The 19,053-nt window shown below is 32.6% G+C and overlaps 2 protein-coding genes across 6 annotated transcripts in view; one reads left to right on the forward strand and one right to left on the reverse strand.

Moving 5' to 3' along the window:
• The window catches only part of LOC134283872 (cytosolic phospholipase A2-like), a 49,078-nt gene that overhangs the window by 2,863 nt on the left and 27,162 nt on the right, over nt 1-19,053 (reverse strand). The window contains exons 1-15 of one of the 5 annotated variants that reach the window (XM_062766389.1): nt 12,901-13,217; nt 12,140-12,215; nt 11,563-11,621; nt 10,830-10,854; nt 9,986-10,067; nt 8,861-9,007; nt 7,123-7,238; nt 6,971-7,008; nt 4,501-4,633; nt 4,060-4,196; nt 3,486-3,708; nt 1,729-1,843; nt 1,222-1,359; nt 824-937; nt 212-556 (exon numbers count right to left, since the gene is read on the reverse strand). In XM_062766389.1, coding sequence (XP_062622373.1) covers nt 212-556; nt 824-937; nt 1,222-1,359; nt 1,729-1,843; nt 3,486-3,708; nt 4,060-4,196; nt 4,501-4,633; nt 6,971-7,008; nt 7,123-7,238; nt 8,861-9,007; nt 9,986-10,067; nt 10,830-10,854; nt 11,563-11,594 — 1,645 coding nt within the window. In that variant the 5' untranslated portion in view covers nt 11,595-11,621; nt 12,140-12,215; nt 12,901-13,217. Of the gene's footprint in view, nt 1-211; nt 557-823; nt 938-1,221; nt 1,360-1,728; nt 1,844-3,485; nt 3,709-4,059; nt 4,197-4,500; nt 4,634-6,970; nt 7,009-7,122; nt 7,239-8,860; nt 9,008-9,985; nt 10,068-10,829; nt 10,855-11,562; nt 11,622-12,139; nt 12,284-12,520; nt 12,581-12,900; nt 13,218-19,053 lie in introns of those variants that run through there. The other 4 variants (XM_062766387.1, XM_062766390.1, XM_062766391.1 and 1 more) reach the window with 4 other exon arrangements.
• LOC134283875 (prostaglandin G/H synthase 2-like) overlaps nt 3,593-19,053 on the forward strand; it is a 46,288-nt gene continuing 30,827 nt past the window's right edge. The window contains exon 1 of the mRNA XM_062766393.1: nt 3,593-3,727. The gene's annotated coding sequence lies outside the window, so the exon portion shown is untranslated. The remainder of the gene's footprint in view (nt 3,728-19,053) is intronic.

Consider the following 19,053-nt stretch of genomic DNA (forward strand, 5'->3'; position numbering starts at 1 on the left):
GCTAAAAATTATTCAATAGGGAGAATAAAAACAAATTTATCATAGGTTTCTTGGCAAAATTGAATTAAAAAGACATTGCAACTTACCAATTCAATAATGAAAAAAATACATGTAGACATAGATTCATCTTTAAGAGTTATCTCTCTTAGCAAACACTTGAGCCACAATGGGGAAAAATGAGAAGTACAGAAAACCAATGAAAAATACTTACTTGCACCACTAAATGATGCATCAAGTTCATCAAACGAAGGACTGCTGGTGGGCTCTGCAAACGGTGAGAAAGGGTAGCAAGTGGACATAGACAACCCCCTCATAAAGCTGTGGACCTTGGCTGCTCGGCCCTCGATGGATTTCAGCAGGCGGCTGCTCTGGTACAGGTTTTTAAACATGTCCTTCCAGAAGGAGGGTGTAGTGGTGGTCTTCTTTTTGCTGATTTTCAGGGCTTTCTTTGGTTTGGTTTTGTGGTTTTTCTGAGATTCTGGATCCTCGCTGTCCGATTCACTCGAGTCACTGTCCTCATCGGACTGTGTGGACAGGTCCTGCAGCAACTCTTTTTCTGAATTAAAGAGGAAAAAAGTTTTTAGTTTGACTTTTTAAAAACAAACTTAAAAACACATTGAATATTACACACTTAACATTTTTTTGGTATATCCCTCACATCAAAGTTGTTTGGGGGTATAACCATTAAGACAGAATGTCAGCAAGTCTGTCTCTCCTAAACATTGTATCTTAAAGACAGACAGACAGTTGATTCCTGTGTTTGATACAAACAACATTTTGAAACATTATTATTTGCTTAATAAGAAATCTTGGATCCACCTACCCATTTCCTTCCTCTCCTGCTCTGTGTCCTCTGATATGTCTTGTTCACACGTTACTTTTTTGTCGTCCCTCAACAACCTGGAGATCTGTATACAAAAGGCACTCCCCCACACACCTGCACAGAAAAAAACAAGAGGGTCAAGGGCCTTAACAGTCACCTGATTATTACCTAGCAAGAGTTCCATTTACCTTGTCCAGTAGTCCAGTAACTTTTTTCATGAAAATTTTATGTGTTCCAATTTAAAGGGAAAGGACTAAACAGTTTTACTCTGCACAGCTATAAGCTAGGTTAATAATTTTTTAAACTGATACATATTCTTGAAAAGTTGATTGATAAAAATTTTATTCTATCAATATTTTTATGTATTTTCTTTACTTAGATGCACTTAGTTTAGTTACCCATGAGGAAATGTAGTGGAGGCTCCTCGTACTGTTTGACTAACTGCCCCATAAAGAACTTGCTCCCAAACAGCTGACTCTTCATAAAGGTTCCATACTTAGGCAGGCCAATCTCATAGGGAGTAAACTCCATCCACTCTACAGGACAAAATCATGTACAATTATTGTAGATTGTTACTGGTATTGATATAGTTTCAGTTTAAGCTGTTCCATTTATTGATACTGAATGGTATATTCTTTACACAGAGGGTGAAATTACTGAAAAATCACATATTTCCTTGGGGTCAAATTTTTGTGATTTGAAGAAAAAATATGGGTTTGTGGGGAATCGATTTTCTAGATGAAGAATTAATGAGGAGCAATACTTGTGAAAATTTTATTACATGTAGTGATGTACATAAATTCGTAGGACTCTTTATACCTTGAAAACAATGTTAATAACTCCCCAGGAAAATTAGTGATTTTACATTATGATAGCCATATAACAATAACTGAGAAATAGAATACCATGAAAGACTTCGGCTGACACATTCTTTTTAACATGAAGGCAGGTATACAATGGTAGAGGTACATCTGCTTTCTTTAAGATGTCCTGCTGATCTGTCAACTTAGAATCCAGTCTCTGTCAAATAATAAAACAAAAATTACTGCTTTTGTTTTAATGATTATTAAAGAATTGCAATATAGTATTAGGAAATTTTCAACTTAGAAGCCCCCTACACAAACTATTACTCAATCAGATATATCCTTTTCAATTACATGGTATACAGAATGAGATATGAATACAGTGTGTAATCCAAAAAAAGGCTCTATTTGTCTGAATTTCTCAAGCAGAGGGGTACCATTCTGCAGCTAGGATCGAGCAATTCTAGCCATGTTATTCATCAGACATGTACAGGTAAACTGTAAGGCTTACAATGTAAGCCAACTTTTTATTGCATTAACATTTACATGTATTTGCATTTTGATTTACAATTTTTTTTTGAGGAGACATTCTACAAACATACATGTACACAATAAAATAATTGTTCTGTGGTCATAAATATTTGTGAGTCACTGGGGGGTTGCAAAACTTGCGGACATTTCTTGCACATGAGTATAAAAGTTACAGTGTATCTCGGGTTAAGTGCAAATATTGACCCAGAATCTTCTCATTCTGTCACAATGATCGATTCAAAGAGGGGCAGAAAGAAGGAAAGACTGAGGCCATCTTTAAAAAAATTGTTCGTTTGCCCTCTCCTGACCGACTGCCTATAATGGCCAGACTCAAAACTTACTATAAGCTCCAGGAAACATTTTTTATTAAAGTCTCATCCTGTCAAAATGTATATTGAAATTTTCTAAGAAAAAAATATTTCTACCTACATGTACCTAATTAAAACCAAATTATTTTATCCTGAGTTGGGAGAGGCCAAACAAACATTATTTTAAAGATGGCCTGATGGGAAAATATGGCTAACTTTATATACACACACTCCCTCTATTCATCCTTTAAATAAGGGGGGTATAACATTCTTGTTCCACGATTAATATATCTAATAGGTGTTAACAGAAATAAAGATCCCCTTCTGACACTTCACTCTATCTGTATAACAATCTAATTCACCACTACAAAATTAATGATTCAACTCCTATATCTGAAACTGCCTGATTAAAGTTTTGAAGTTAGGGACTTTAACCTTAAATTTGAAAGCAGACACTGTAACCAAAGAGTTTAAAAATACATGCATTACAAAAAATTTTCAGCAAACCATAAGGTATATACCGGTATATCTTTTACTAAATACACTAATCCAGTGTTCTCGTGTGACAGACAATAATTATCATAAGTAAAGTAAAATGTATAAAACTGTTTTTTTTAAAGATGAGGAAGCAACAGTTAGACTGCTTGATAAAAAATTCTGCATATGAAGTATTTGTAAATGCATGAAATTATAAGCAAATTATGACAATTTTTTGTTCTTTAGATGCAACAGATGTGTATAGGTATCAAATTGCCTTAATCAATCATTATGATAACAACTTTTAAAATACTTCATGATTGTCAGTGTATAATCAACTGAGGAATACACTGAATCCTTGACTGGTGATTCCAAATAACCAAAAAATGAACGTAGCTTCTAATTACTTTAAAGTGCTCCATCATGAAAGGTGATCCAGAATCCAGGAAGAGTTTAAATTAGGACTATAAGGGTCAGGTATCAGTTTTCTAACACATTAAGATAAAAGCAACCATTACATTTAACAAATGTGTAAAACCTTACGTTTTTGAGTATTGTGTCGCCCACTAAGCATCCGAAGAAGTCGGTAAAACTGACTGGTTGACCCTGTCGTCGTTTCTGTACGATTCTGGAGACGTAGGTATACAGACTCTGGGGTTTTAGCAGCCAGAAAGGGCTGTGTTCTATGTTCCTCCCTAACTCCTCCTGGAGCTCCCCCGGGGTCTTCTTGGGCCAGTCTGGGTGAGAGTATAACTGGGACAGATACCTGGAATAAACAGTTTACAGTAAGTACTTAGTTTATACAAACTATTTATCAATTGGGTACAAAGAACTATAAATATTTGTAATCTAGACACCATTGGATCTATAGAAATTGGCTGGATTACACAATATTCCAGATTAGACAATAACTTTAGCAATTGAGTTTGCTGAAAGTGATTTATAGTGAACATCTGATTAAGCAAAATTTCAGAATACACAACATATGGATTAGACAAGTTTTACTGTACTATTATCCAAACTAAAAAAAATCAATTGTTTATAGCGGCTTATAAATTGAAAATTTATCAAATATAGTCTGAATTACAGTGTTGAGCTATTTTTTAAATATGATTACCATGCTGATCCCGATAGTCCCCCTGCGTAGGTACACATGTCCAGTATGTGGCTGTCCACCAGGGCCGTAAACACCCCACTGTAGGCCGTCATGGCCCGGAACCCCCCACCAGACCCTATCACACCTATGTTAGGAACCTACAAAGAATCAGGGGCGAAGGTCATATATATTCTGTAAAAGTACAAGTATATCCTACATGCTCTGTTTATATGTCCAGAAGATTATTTCTATATGCTTATTTTTTTCTGTAAAGGTTGACGAGACAAAAAAGTACTTTGTTTTTATTCCAGCATTCATAACTTTTTCATAAGTAGTTAATACAAAGGTGATGAGTCATTTCATAATGAACCTTTAACTATGAATCAAATAAAATTTGAACATTATTTTAAGGGCCAATTTTCATTTTTTCTAAAGTTAAATATGATTGTGTCTGCCTCTTACATCTTTTTCTGTTGTTGGTGCATCATCACCCAAGATTTTCTTCATTGCTTCAAAAACTTTCTTTCTCCTCCTTTCTACAAATGCCCTTTCTTCACTGCACAGTGTTAAACTAAATCTAAGCTGGGGCTCACATCTAATCGAAAATAAAAGTGCACGTGCAAATTATTTTTATTGTACATTCTTAGTATTCAAATTACAGGATTAATAAAGATGACAATAAAATACTAATAAATGATCCTTGTCCAAAAAATTAATTTTCAAAAAGGTACAGTATTAAAACTATTCCTTTATATCATTATGAGAATTACTGATTAAAAAACTTGATACAAATCTCTTGCAAGTTTGACAAGACATTTGCAGATAAATCAATAGATCATCGAATTCAATCTGATTTAGACACATTGTACTGTCAAGCTGACAAGATCACTGGCAGATAAAAATTTAAATCTCTATCTGAGGGAAGAAAAAAACTGTGAGGGTCATGGAAAGATTAATTAGTTTGCAGCAATACAAAGAAGCCTTTTATTTGTATAGCCTATTAATATGTTATATTTGCTTAAGAAGAATGACAAAGTTTAATTTTTATCAAAAGTTTCCCTTCCAAGTTTGAATAGAACAAGGTATGACTGCTGTTGGTTCTAATGGTTCAATATGGAGAATTTTCAAAAAGCATTCCCAAGGAAAAGTAAATAATATTTTGCCCAACAGAATTTCTATTACTTGTATTCACTTGACTTAAACATTGCAAATTTAAAAGTTGGTTATGAAGTATCCCAAACTATTATCCCCACCCCAACCCCCATATTTTTTTCGTGATTTTCCAAAACAATTTTTATATTGCACGTGTCTCCAAAAAAAAAATATTCAAACATTTTTTTTGTTTTAGTTTGAATATAACTCCATATCATTCCATGTTCTCTCTACAAATTTCTTTCATGTATATATGTAAACACAATGAATAAATTTTTGTTAATTATACAGAAAAAAGCCTCAGATTCATGCATGGAGCAAAGAATTCAAAAAATAGGGGTGTGGGTGTGGAGGAAGGTTAATCATGCATTTTTTTAAATTTCATATCTGATCAAGTGAAGGGATTTTTGCTGCATCTGTACAAAATAACAATAGGGTAGTCTATTATAACCTAGATATTAAACTAGAACTGTCCAAACGGGACAAAATACCCCCCGTCTGGTTTTTCAGAAGTAAATTTTTCCATAATAAAGATATGTATCAAACACGAGTTATGAAATTTTTCTTCCAGTGACCTTGAACTTCACCAAATGACCTTGGGTCAAGGTCATGACAAACCCTCGGGTCATGGGCAATCTTTGTGTGAAATGAGAACCTACCAAGTTTATCCATTAGAAAGATATGGACCAGACACGAATTATGAAATTTTTCTTCCAGTGACCTTGAACTTCCCCAAATGACCTTGGGTCAAGGTCATGACATACCCTCTGGTCACGGGCAATCTTTGTGTGAAATGAGAACCTACCAAGTTTATCCATTAGAAAGATATGGACCGGACACGAATTATGAAATTTTTCTTCCAGTGACCTTGAACTTCCCCAAATGACCTTGGGTCAAGGTCATGACACACCCTTAGGTTACGGGCAATCTTTGTGTGAAATGAGAACCTACCAAGTTTATCCATAAGAAAGATATGGACCGGACACGAATTATGAAATTTTTCTTCCAGTGACCTTGAACTTCCCAAATGACCTTGGGCCAAGGTCATGACACACCCTTAGGTCATGGGCAATCTTTGTGTGGAGTAGTAGATTCTAATGTTCCTCTGTAAGAAAGATATGGACCGGGCATGATTGCATAGACAGACGGACAGACAGCTAGACGGACGGACAGACAGACGGACAAGGTGATTCCTATACACCCCCCCAAACTTCGTTTGCGGGGGGTATAACTAACTGATCTTAAATGACTCATATGCACAGTATTATTGTGCAATGTTTCAACACGACAAAATTGTAGCGAGATGGGAATTACAGACGTAATAATATTAGTATTCCCCTCAGACTTTGTTTGCCAATAGATAAATATTTAAATGAGGATTAAGAAATAAAACATCATGTGATCTAGAAAGAAAATATCAAGTTTATTTTTAAATTAGGTTTAAGAAATAAAACATTGTGCAATTTAAAAAGAAATTACATGTATCAATGAAGTCTATTTTTACTAGTGCCAAAGATTTGATTTAATGTAAACCAACTTTTATTCTTCGCAATGACTTTACTTTGTGATTAACCCAGGGTAAAACTATTTCGCAATTATTATTTTCACGATCAAGCCTTTTTGGATACGTTGTTTATAGATACACAGACTGTAAGGACCATTTCATGGCAAAAAATATTCGCGATGTCGAGGCTCTCGCAAACCTCGCGAAAATTTCTCACACCCAAATAAAAGTTGGTTTACAGTATTTTGCAATGAAAAAAGATATATAAACACCTACCCATGGTGTGTCCACATTTCAATTATAACTTCTGAGCTCTGAAAAAAATGTATTCTGGCTAGTAAATATTGCTGAATCACTTCAATCATTTTACAGCACTGAATTTACAGGTACATATGTATATCCATTTACATGCCTATTAGTGACCTCACCTCATTAAATTTAAGAGTGTGTGTTTCTGTAGAATACGGTAGAACATCTAGTTTGATCTTTTGTGGCTGTCCTAGCATTTCATCATAGGTATAGTTAGCGTCCATCAATGTTACCTCTAAAAGGAACAAGAAAATGGAGAATACTTGAATGAGAGCACTAAAGAACTGCTTCAGATAAGATGAAAATAAAACCTTATGGAAAATCACCTGACTTAATATGTTGAGGATGATATAAGGATGACATGTAAAATTGGAGAGTCCTTTGTTTATTATATGCAAAATTCACTCCAGGTAGAAATTTGATTGACAATTTATAATTTTCATAAACATGGCTCAGACATGATCTATCTATGAAATTCAGAATGGCCTTGTGATATGATCTTAACATCTAAAAGTGAATTGAAAAAGCAAAACTTTCCCCCTCTCACCTCTGTTTCAATGGGCTGGATTAAGTACCATCAAAGAATTCTAACTTCGACAAACAGAAAACATGCGGAACCGTCCTACTTATTCACTGTTCGTAATAGCATTTTATGCATCAAAAAATATTATGACACCAAGTGGTGAGAGTATCTAATGTCTTCAGCTAGATTTTCTTTCCTGTTTCAAATGTTAACTACTTAATTTTGAATTCACTGTGCAATTCTTTAATAAAGAAAAGTCATTTACAATTATCACTTATAGCGATATCAGCATCTTTACGAAGCCATTTCATTCTTAATATCTGACCACATTTCTTCATTATCTCGCGACAACAATCCCATATATAGGAGATTTAGGCGAGGGTAATCACCTCTCGAGTCAATATTGCTTTTACCAACCAGGAAGCTAATATAACGCAAGGAAAAACAACTTCACATTGTGTTCCTCATCTTCTTTTTAAAACTAAATCTTACCCAATTCATAAAATATTTATATATTTGAAAAATTTTTCAAAAGAATTGAAAACCTGTTCTTAAACAACTAAGTTAGCTGAACTATCCATAGCATACCATTGATCTTCAAGAATAAAACTGATCTTTGTTAAGACGCATATAAGTTGCCTTTTTTCACAAATCTCTTGGGACTGATTGAAGTCTGTCACACACATCAACTGCTGAAGTAATTTACTGAGATGTAAGGATTATAAATGAGATCCAGAATATGAGTGGTTATCGGTAATTGATTTTTTTAACATTGAAGAAGAATATTTTCATCTTTTTTTATCTAGAAAAAAAAACTTGTGAAACCTTGTATATTGTTTCAGTTGGCTAAAATACCTTGAAGATTTTGTGCCTAAATTTATATTGCCTCTGAAACATAGTATAATCCCTTTATTAACCCCCTCTTAATAAGCCAGGGGTCATTATCTGAACAGTACCATTAATTTGAGGACAGTAGGATGTTCGTAAGTTTAACACTTTGGGAAAACCCTCTAAGATCACTCATCCCTTTATACTCTTCACAATTAATTCATTATCATCAGCAATTAAGGGATAGACCATGGTATATTGAACTAATACCAAAGGATATATACTTTTCTGAAAGTGAAACTGGTTAAAATGAAGAAGAGAACAAGAGACATCAAAGAGAAAGATGAGTGTAGACAACATACTTAGATGACAAGCTCACTCGAGACTTTAAATGACAATCCACAGGACTCAAGGCCATCCTAAACTTCACTATTCACTACATTATTGGGGTCAAATACTTAGCAAATGTACAAGTACCACACATATACATATACTTGATTACTTACCAACTTCTGTGGGTATTTTAGGGTTTAAATAAAACTTAAATGTTTCATTCCACTCCGGGCTGATATTGTTGTCTAGTGTACATGTTCTTTGGTAACAGTTTGGGGCACCTTGCACCATGAGCACCACATAAGGATCAGGGGTATCCACTGAAATTAACAGAAAGGAGTTTGAATCAGATGAGAAAGCTGTAATCATTTGGCTCCAAAATAAGCCCTTTTTATATCTAAAACATAATTTTAACATTACTCCAGAGATCTCAATTGGTTTGATTTGTTTTTTTTTAAAGCATCAGTATTAAAAATTTGATTCTCATAAATCTAAAACAATAATTCCAAGACCACTTTCCCATTGTAAAACACTTGTATATGGTGCCCTTTATTCAAGTATAGGATGCAAATTAATCTGGAGCAAAGGGTGTCTCAAAAAGAGTGTTTAAAATTTCTATCTACATACATGTATATATGCATTAAAATTGTGCACAGCATGGGTTAAAATCAGTCAAGTGATAAACAATTTGAACATTAATTCTTAGTCAGTTGTCAAAGCCCACTAGGAAAAATTTCACCAGAGAAAAAGTAAAAAATAAAACTGTCAATTTTAACTATTAAATTGGTTCAAACTGAGAAATAAAAATCCTTAAGTGTTTGTTAATTTTGAATTTATGAATGTTTAAATTTCGTTTTTATATGGTCAACAAGACAACAGTAGATGTAGCCTAAATTTTAAAATGTATGCTGTTATGTAAATACTTTAAATTTCATCACACTTTTTGAGCTGACAGGAGTGACAATTTCTTTTCAAACTGTATGCTTGAACTACATATATAAATGGGTCATGTTTTAAAACATGTAGCAAGTGAATAAATAAAGTAATAAATTCTACCATTTAAAATACATAAATCAGGATAATAGATTGTGCTGATGTCAATTCTTAAGAAAATATAATCAGACCACTTTGTAAAATTCCGGAAATAAGTATATGAATGATATGTAGAGGTTGGGAGATACATTTAAATAAAGCCAATCCTCCAATGTGTCAGTCCATTCATTGAAGGTCGTTAATTTTAGCCTTTTCATTCAAGAATGTGATATATTATTTTGCAATGATTACTTGGATTGACTTACACATATCCCCAATGTACCCCTTTGTGATATTGTTTCCACATTTTACACAGACATAAAGTACGGCACATGGATCGTGAGTCACCTAAAAAATAAAACATATATGTCCTAGAAAAAAATCCCAGGGTACTTAAATAGTACTAGATATTGCATGTCTAACTAAAAAAAAGTGAATGAAATGTCTAGTCTTATAAACTTATAATGACATGAAAAATGGTTAGAATGGGTCTTTGCTCCAAAAATAAATTTCTGTACTATATGTACAAGCTGCAGACTATTTCTGAGATGAAAAGAGAGTTCTCTTAAAAAATAAAGGGAAAATGTTTTCTGAGTTTCTATTCAAGGTATGTTTTCAGAGAAGGTTTTATTGAGCTAGAGATCGAGCTGCTTATACCCGGTACATGTATTAATTTAATTGCACAATGTATTCATCACTGGATAAATGCAGTTAGTCACATGACCACAAATTCATTGTGAGATCATACAGGATTTGATACAATTTCAAAGTGATTTCTAAAATGCATGTTACATTTTGACAAATTTTAATTCGTGCCACTAATTTTTAAAAGAAAATAAACTTGATCTTAAAAAAAATTGAAACAAATATTTGTTACAAGTAAGTCTCAAAAATACTAAGAAGCAATAAGGTATAGTGTTTAAATGTGGACACATCTTATAATGGCATTTCATCATGTGACCAAACTGACTGCTGAAAGAATTCAGGTTAAACCTAGCTTGTAAATGATACATACATGTACGTGATTTCTTAGAGATATTTGAAAGAACAATAAAATTATTATTAGATAGAACAATGGAGGTAAATAGTAAAACTTGAAGCAGTGCTCACCTCAAATATCTGGAATGGGTCAAATCTGCAGAGAATAAAAAGACATATCATCAGTGATAGAAAAATTAAAATGCAGTGCACAAATCAGGAAAGCAAATTGATGCTTTCCTTTTATTGCTGATGTCTGACATTGTTTTTAAAACTGTATTCTGTATAAATCTAACAAATGTCAAAAAAAGGTCCTATGATCAAATTTGGATCCAGGATAAAACAATATTTACCGGTATATAACTTAATTTTCCCCAAATTTCTTGACATTCATTAATATTTCATCAAATAACAATTAAAAACGTATTTATATATAAACAATAAATGTTTACTGAGATTTGTAAAATACATAATTCATGTTAAGATTGGTAATAAGAAGGCATAATTATCATGATTAATAGATATAGATCACTTTTGTTTACAAACTACAGAAAATTTATACAAAATAAATATTAGGACACCTTTTAATAGAGTGAGTTAATTCTTGAGGCAATGAGTTCCAAAGAATGGTTTCTGAAGAAAGATAGATGATGTGGCTTATTGCTGAGGTGGCATACATTACATTTACCCCAGCTTCCTTATCGATAATACATGTCCTACATATAAAATTTCCCAAATGCTCCCTTTTAATTTCCAGGAAGTTTTATACAATTATCAACATGCACATCCAGTAGTTAAAAATGTCACATAGTTAAAATGTAAGAGTTCTTTCTAGGAAGAAATTTGATAGATGTAGTATACTTACGTATTGTTGTTCATCTTGAAGTCTGAGGACATATTTGCTTTGAAGGTCGATCTTTTTATCTACAAAGTCATAAAACCATTGAACTGAACTGTGTCACTCAATTTTAAAACTGTCCATTTCATCATTTATTGTTATACAGTTTGACCAACAATGTAGGACTTGTTTGCATAACAACAAATTACCAACTCCTTAAACAAACTTCACTTGCTTGAGATTTTATCTCATTAGTGATAAATATTTTCGTCTGTATTTAAACAAGGTGTCATTTCATTCATGATATACTGTAGTTTTGTTTCTGCCAGAGTAGGCTTAAACAATGGATAGAATAGATTTTTTTCGCATTAAGTTCGATCTCTTTTTTTCTTGAAGGTGGTCATAAAGTACATTTTATGAAATGTTATGGAGATTTCCTTTGCTTTTTTTCAATAACCTTTCAGAAATTATAGCTAGCTATACTATAAAAATTTAAACTAAAAAAACACCTATTTATAACCAATGCATATAAACAATCTAGTGATATTGGAAAAAGATATTTGAAAATCTTTTTAAATTATGAAAGCATTTATATTTATCTTACCTGTCTGAAAATTGTTCCAAGGCCTTTAAAAGTGGAGTGTCTTTGTAGAGTTCTGAATATAAAATTGTTCCAATGCCTTCAAAAGAGTAACGTCTACACTAGAATTCCCAGTCTAATATAAAATCTTTAATTGGTTTGCTTGATCTACAAGAAATACGTAGTCACACATTCAATGACATTAACATTTTCCCCCCATAAACGTTATATCAGATACTCCCACAAAATTCTAAATATTCCCTGGGGATAAATGCTGGAATTTCCAGCCAACGTACGTCCTATATTAATGTGACGTTACTATATATTCACTGTAGCAACAAACACACTATGCATGAAGTAAACAGGCCTACTTAACAAGGACAATCAATTATTAAGAAGACTAACTTAATTAGTAGTCCTTTGTTGAAGAATCTTTAACGTCAATGTTTTCTTGGAATTAATTCCCTTCATGCATCAAATGTCTCTGAATTAATCAGTCAAATTTACACTGAAGAATTAAGTAGCATCATATTACTCTATCTGCTGTCCTGTATATATACTCATGGAAAGAAGATACATGTATATATACTGCTGGATAAGGTCCAGAGAACAGTTTAAAAAATTCTCAGAAATCTCTATTTAAAAAAAAAGGATGGAATTATATACTTAGTATGTATTAATATAATATAATCCGCATTTCAAGTTAAAAAGTCAGACCTACCTCAGCATCTGATGTTTTTAAGCTGAATTATCTAGCTTAAATAGTGAGTAAAATTAACACTTACTATAATTAGAATTAGCAGAATTTACATGATGATCAGATAAAAAATATGATCCTCCAATACGAAATAAAAATCACGTCTGTGACAATATCAACTTGACACCGTTAAGCTGATAAATAAGGAAAAAATTCTATTAATGCCTTCATCTTTTTACAAACAGGAAAGAACCCTCTACGCATCCGTACTATATCCAGACACAGTATGTGGGGAGTCACATACACCAAGTCACGTTAAAATTCACAAATTTTTCTGAATGGATCGCTTTTATAGGGACCTAAACTGCTCCAAAGCCACCCAATAACATTGAAATACCTGCTTGCACAGTTAATTTTAGAAGATGCATGTGCATGTATCCTTCAGGCAAAGGATGTACATGTAAAACATATACCAGTAAATAAATTTGGAGATGACTGTTACTTTTAAACACTTGAATCTGATAAGATGAATACATTATCTTTCAGGGTTGGGTGGTGAATTGAAATTCAAATGACACAGTCATCATTAAGAATGGATGGCCCGAATGATAGATATTCCCAAAGCATTCAGAGTATTTAATAAGGAAAATCCTGAAACCCGCTTAATGTCTAATTTGGTCCAATGGATTCTTTGAAATGGATAGAGACTAAAAACCATGCAATGCCATATTTATGGTTGAAGAAAATGGTCCAAAGTTTGACACAGGGAACTTTTCTTCTGTTTTTTAATTAATGTGGAATTTTTTTTAGTCATGGCGTCCAGGGATGCTTAATTTAAAGTTGTACTTGATTTTGTCCAATCAATAAACAAGTCCTTTGAACGTAATGTTTGAAATTAAAAATTTAAAGAATTCTCAACACTCAGAGTTCAAAAGAATTTCTGGAGTAGAAACACCTAAGGAAATGGTAAATAAAGATCTTCAATATGTCTGTTTAAATCAGCTGGAAGATTGATCAGGACCAGTTCTTTTATTTGAAGCATGACTACACCCTTAATGAAGGAGTGTCTATAACTGGACTTCCCCAAAAACCCACCCTATTATGGAGTTCATTTTGGGCAGTCACATATCCTCATTCTGCCCATTTAGTTTTTAATCTACTGTAACAATAGCAATATAAGCTGCAACTTTGATGTTGGAATTTTTTGTTGCAAAGTTGCAAAAAATAACTATTTCAATGAGAGAAAAAAATAAGATTCTGTTGTTCATATTTGCAATGGAAGAACTATTTATAAGCTTTGATTTCATTAATTGTCATCCTAATAATGATTTCTTAAATAATTGTATGTATAAGTCTTTCTTCTGCTTTATTTAAGTCTATTTGATCATAAAGGTTTAATTTACATACAAATTTATCACAATAACACATTTTAAAATTTCAAAAATGCAGCTCATATTGCTTTAACATTTTAATTCCATTCAAGCATAAAAAGTACAACTTCAGTGAAGGAGGCCAACTTGACTTCCCCAGAAGTCAATGGTATGTGTATTTATATGGGATTAAAATCGGTCAGTCACAGCCTCATTTGTATTAAACCTTCCATTTCATGAGCATTTTTAGCCTGAAGTGGACAAATAAACACTGAATTAACATGATACATCAATCTGCCTCATCTCCTACCAAGACGAATATCATACTTAGATCACTGAGGAAATATGGTAATAAAAGATTGAATATCGGGCCTCAATCAGGTCTGTTCCATACCCTGTGGACAATATTTATATAAAGGGACTTACATTTATATACATTATTAATTTCACTTTACAATATGGGGTGGCCATGGTAAACATTAAGCTTTATTGGAATATTTAACGACTACTTCTGATGATCCTAGAGAATCCCAATAAGGACCCTCAATTGCAAGTAAATATATTTATCTAGTTATTTATTTAAAGCATAAAACGATACTGGTCATATACATTAATTTAAAGAACATTTTTGTTGCAGATTAAATTATATGAAAACATTTTTGTAACAAATTTCTGATTTTCTAGATAAAAATGAATAAGCCGGTCTGTACACTAAAAATGGCTCTTTGAAGAAATAATTCTTTACTCTTTGGTGATAGTTTAAAATCCTTGACTTAGGGATACAAAAAAATTCATTAAAAGAATTCAAAAGATGTGCGGTCAATTCTTACCTTAGCTATTGGTCAGGCAGTACTAATTCAAAGAAAAAAATTTAAATGTTTCTTTCAAACATATGCTTACAATGACTATTTATTTAGTATTTAATCTACTGTAACAATAGCAGCTAGGTTGTAACGTGTTTTGGATAATCCAATTGACGGCTTTTATGAGTCCACACCTGGATTTGTAAACAGTCCATCTGGTGATTTTCTAATTCAATTACAAAACTGATCTCCAAAAAACCCAAACTCACTGGGTACTTACACACAGATTTCTACTACTAAACCAAAGCAAGGTAGGGACTTATATCACATGTTTATAACTATACTATATATTCTTTTAGCCAAGATATTATCTATTTTTTGTGCAAAAAGATCAGTATCTTTATATTGCTGGAATAATCATTCAATGGAGATTAGATATTTAATTATTAATCTAATTTACACCCTTTTTATCTAGAACAAATGGAATAGTGTGCAGGTATACCAGTAATTTAAGTTACCTGTAAAAGATCTCTTAGGATTTTTTTAAAATTTAGAATTAAAATGCTTTTCTTTTAATCTTTTTATGCAGTGATCTTTTCGGTAATATAATGATAATCAAGAATCATCAACATTAAATGTTGATTAAACTGGTTATATTTTGCAATTAAATGAATATAATTAAATTGCAACTTTTTGGAAGTGTTGGAAAAAATTATACTCACATTCTTTAGAGAAAAAAGTATTTTCAAAATATGTGCATTTGTCAATGTATCAAGCATATTGAAACATATGGTTATAATTTCACTAATTAATAGGTTTTCCAATGTAAGCAATTGAATTTAAATTCCAATTCAGGAAAGGCAACTCATTTGCCATACCATCTGTTGTAAACTGATGAAGAGTTGTTACCCTTAAATGTTTCAAACTGTTTGTCAATCATAAAAAAAAACCAATTGATTGGTGAAGGATAAAAAGAAAACTAATAAAAACCAAAAAAGGGAAAACTCAACAAAAATTGTGATTACCTTCAAAATCTTAGACAGAACCCAACCACTGGCAATAACATGTATGAAACAAGATCTTATGGGAGTCTACCATTATTTCCAATGTCTGTACAATTAATTTCGATGTCTATTTTTTCTAATATCTGGTCAATCTTAAGCAATACAAAAGTCAGGGCCTTAATCAAAGGAGGCAACAAAAAGAAGAATTTTAATTACGGCTGCAATTTTCTCGGGAATCGTAGACAGGAATGCTGATATTTTGTTTTCAAGGTTAAATGGTAAACTTCCCCCAGGGTCATTTACCCAAAGTATAGAAGTCCACTTAATTGTCTCCCACAAATCTCCCAGACATTTTTTTTTGTTTGTCAGTGGTTTTTTGTGGGCTTAATTTGAAACAATTTCTTTGTTTTGCAAAATCCACAATAGCTATAATACTTAAATTGGTACATCTGTAAACTTTCAGTAAATTCTATAGAATTAAAATCTCTTTGGGCTTAATTAACACATCTTTGTTATAACTTCACCCCAAAGGGCATTTTAGAATGTAACTGTAAAGTAGATTGTTAGATAAGGCATTTTTTATTTGGATGGGTTTAAAAAGTACCTATTTATAAATGAGAATTACAATTAAATGTTTATAAAATGCACACAATAAACATTTTTAAGTACCTTTGTACCTGAATAAAGAACCTGTGTTTATTAAACCCAAAGGAATCCTTCAGTTACAACCATACTGATCCTCTATGCTTTTGATATAAAAATAGGGGTACATGAGCTAGCTAGGATTCAGAATTCCAGGTAAGACTGTGCAAGAAAATTAATTCTTTTTAAGTAAAAAAATGCCAAACAAAAATTAAGATTACGGGTAAAATTTTCTATGTGCAGCATTCAATTTATCACGTATGCACCATGATTGAAAATTGATTTTCGGGGTCTTATCAGTTGCTTTGGTTAACTTAAACATAGAATATCACCTATGTTGGGTTTTTAAGATAGACAAAAAAAAAACATCCTGGGTGCAATAAAAAACTCTATAAAAGTAACATAATTCTTTAAGAAAGAGGCCTTAAAGCCTTGAAGGTCATCTGAATAACAGCATTTTTTTTCTCCAAGTTTTGTCCAACCTTGTCTTATCTAAGAATGATATGCTTAATGCAAGTGACATGAATTTTTATATATTTGTTGAGGACACAATGTCCATTGATGCTTATCTCCAAAAATTCAGCTGCTCAACAGAAAAGAAAATATTAAAAGATATAATGAATCTTAAATAAGATATATGATTAACTTAGACCCATCCTGGGGTTGGGTCTGGGAACAAAATTTGTTAACATTATATGTCATTATGCATACTGTCCAGAAATAAGGACGATTTTCAATTGTACACAGAATACACAATTTATTGTAATGAGAGCTATATACAGGAGAAAATGCTATGGATCAGACTGAGATTCAAACCTTGGCCCCTGAATCTTCAGTCAGGTGCTCTATCAACTGAGCTATCCGGCCACTGGCAATTAAACCAATCAGACCACCATGCACATTCCCCCCTCCTTCAAGATCCTTGGCCCCAAAGACACCAACCCACACCCTTCCATGGCAGGTCTTTAACTTTTCACTTCCAGGGCATGACATGACAACAAATGTAAAGGGAGAGGAGAAAAATGCAAAACTTCAGTCTGGGATTCGAAACTGGGCCCCCTGAATCTCCAGTCAGGTGCCCTACCAACAGAGCTAATTGACCAATGGCGAATGAACATGTCCGAGAGCCATGTTATATAGTCCTCCCCGAAGGCTTTACATAGTGCCATTGTGCACCTCCTATTTTACTTTTTGATCCAACATATTTTGGGTTTCCCAGAGCAAAATCAAAGGACACGGCCATTATTTCTTTAATATCAAAGGGTACCCATCTCTTATTAGCAACTCCTCCTATACCTCTGAATAATATTTAATGATACTTTCATACATTCTTTATAACATAATGCCATTGTGCACCTTCTATTTTACTTTTTGATCTGACACTTATTTTGGGTCTCCCAGATCAAAAATATAGACTTTGTCATTATAATCATATGGGAGGCAGGGGTATCATTTAGTGAACTCATTGCTCACAGTACCTCTACTTTTTATATTTTTGTTTTTTAATCTTTTTTTAAACGCAGCATCATTCCTTTTTTTAAAATACATATATTCAATTTGAGCATAAATATTGTATCAATGACACAAAGAATTCATCAATGGACCAATTTAAAAAACAAACATCATGCAACAGATGATGTATTTCATATTTCTCATGTTTCTTAACCGGTTGTTCACAGTTGGACTGTCTTACGTACTGGGTGTAGCATACGTGACAATTGTCTTGTTACCTCCCTTTGAATCATCGGGCAATTATATCCCCCCAAGAATGTGAACAACAAGGCTGTCAAATACCAATCATAACTTAAGAGGGGAAGTCAAAGGAAGATAAGAAATACACAACAAATAGATTTGATGATTTCCGATTTTTAAACATTATACATTCAACAAACAACAATAATCTCCTTTGCAAACAAAAAAAGTTGACTCAGTTTCTTAAAATTAACGATAAACCTACTTCTGTGGAGTGGTCAGATTGACAGAACTTTACATATTTTTGAGTGTTTAGAAATCACCTAAACATGTTATTTTGTTCTGATTTGATATTATCAGGAAGTGCTTGACAATATGCAACTCTATATTCCGGATGATCAGTCTGATTTCCGCAGACTGGTAACTAAAAGAGGAAAATTTATAGACACCAAAGCCGCATATTGACATAATTTTTTTTGGACAAACGAGGAACAGTATGTGCTTGAAAACTGCAACTCTTTTTGGGGTTGTTTTGGAAATTGACTTTAATCACCAAATTTGGTTATCTGTTAATACAAAAGGAAATTAAGGTTCATTCACACTAAGTCTCACAGATTAGATTCTTCACAAATTACAAGAATTACACTTTAATTTTTGTATAAACATATCAAAATTGTATCTATAGCAAGCATACCTTGGTCACTAACATAAGATGACAACACAGTTACTT

This window comes from Saccostrea cucullata, unplaced genomic scaffold (assembly GCF_032062105.1).
Source record: "Saccostrea cucullata isolate Sc308-1 unplaced genomic scaffold, CSIRO_AGI_Scuc_v1 ctg852, whole genome shotgun sequence".
Lineage (NCBI taxonomy): Eukaryota > Metazoa > Mollusca > Bivalvia > Ostreida > Ostreidae > Saccostrea > Saccostrea cuccullata.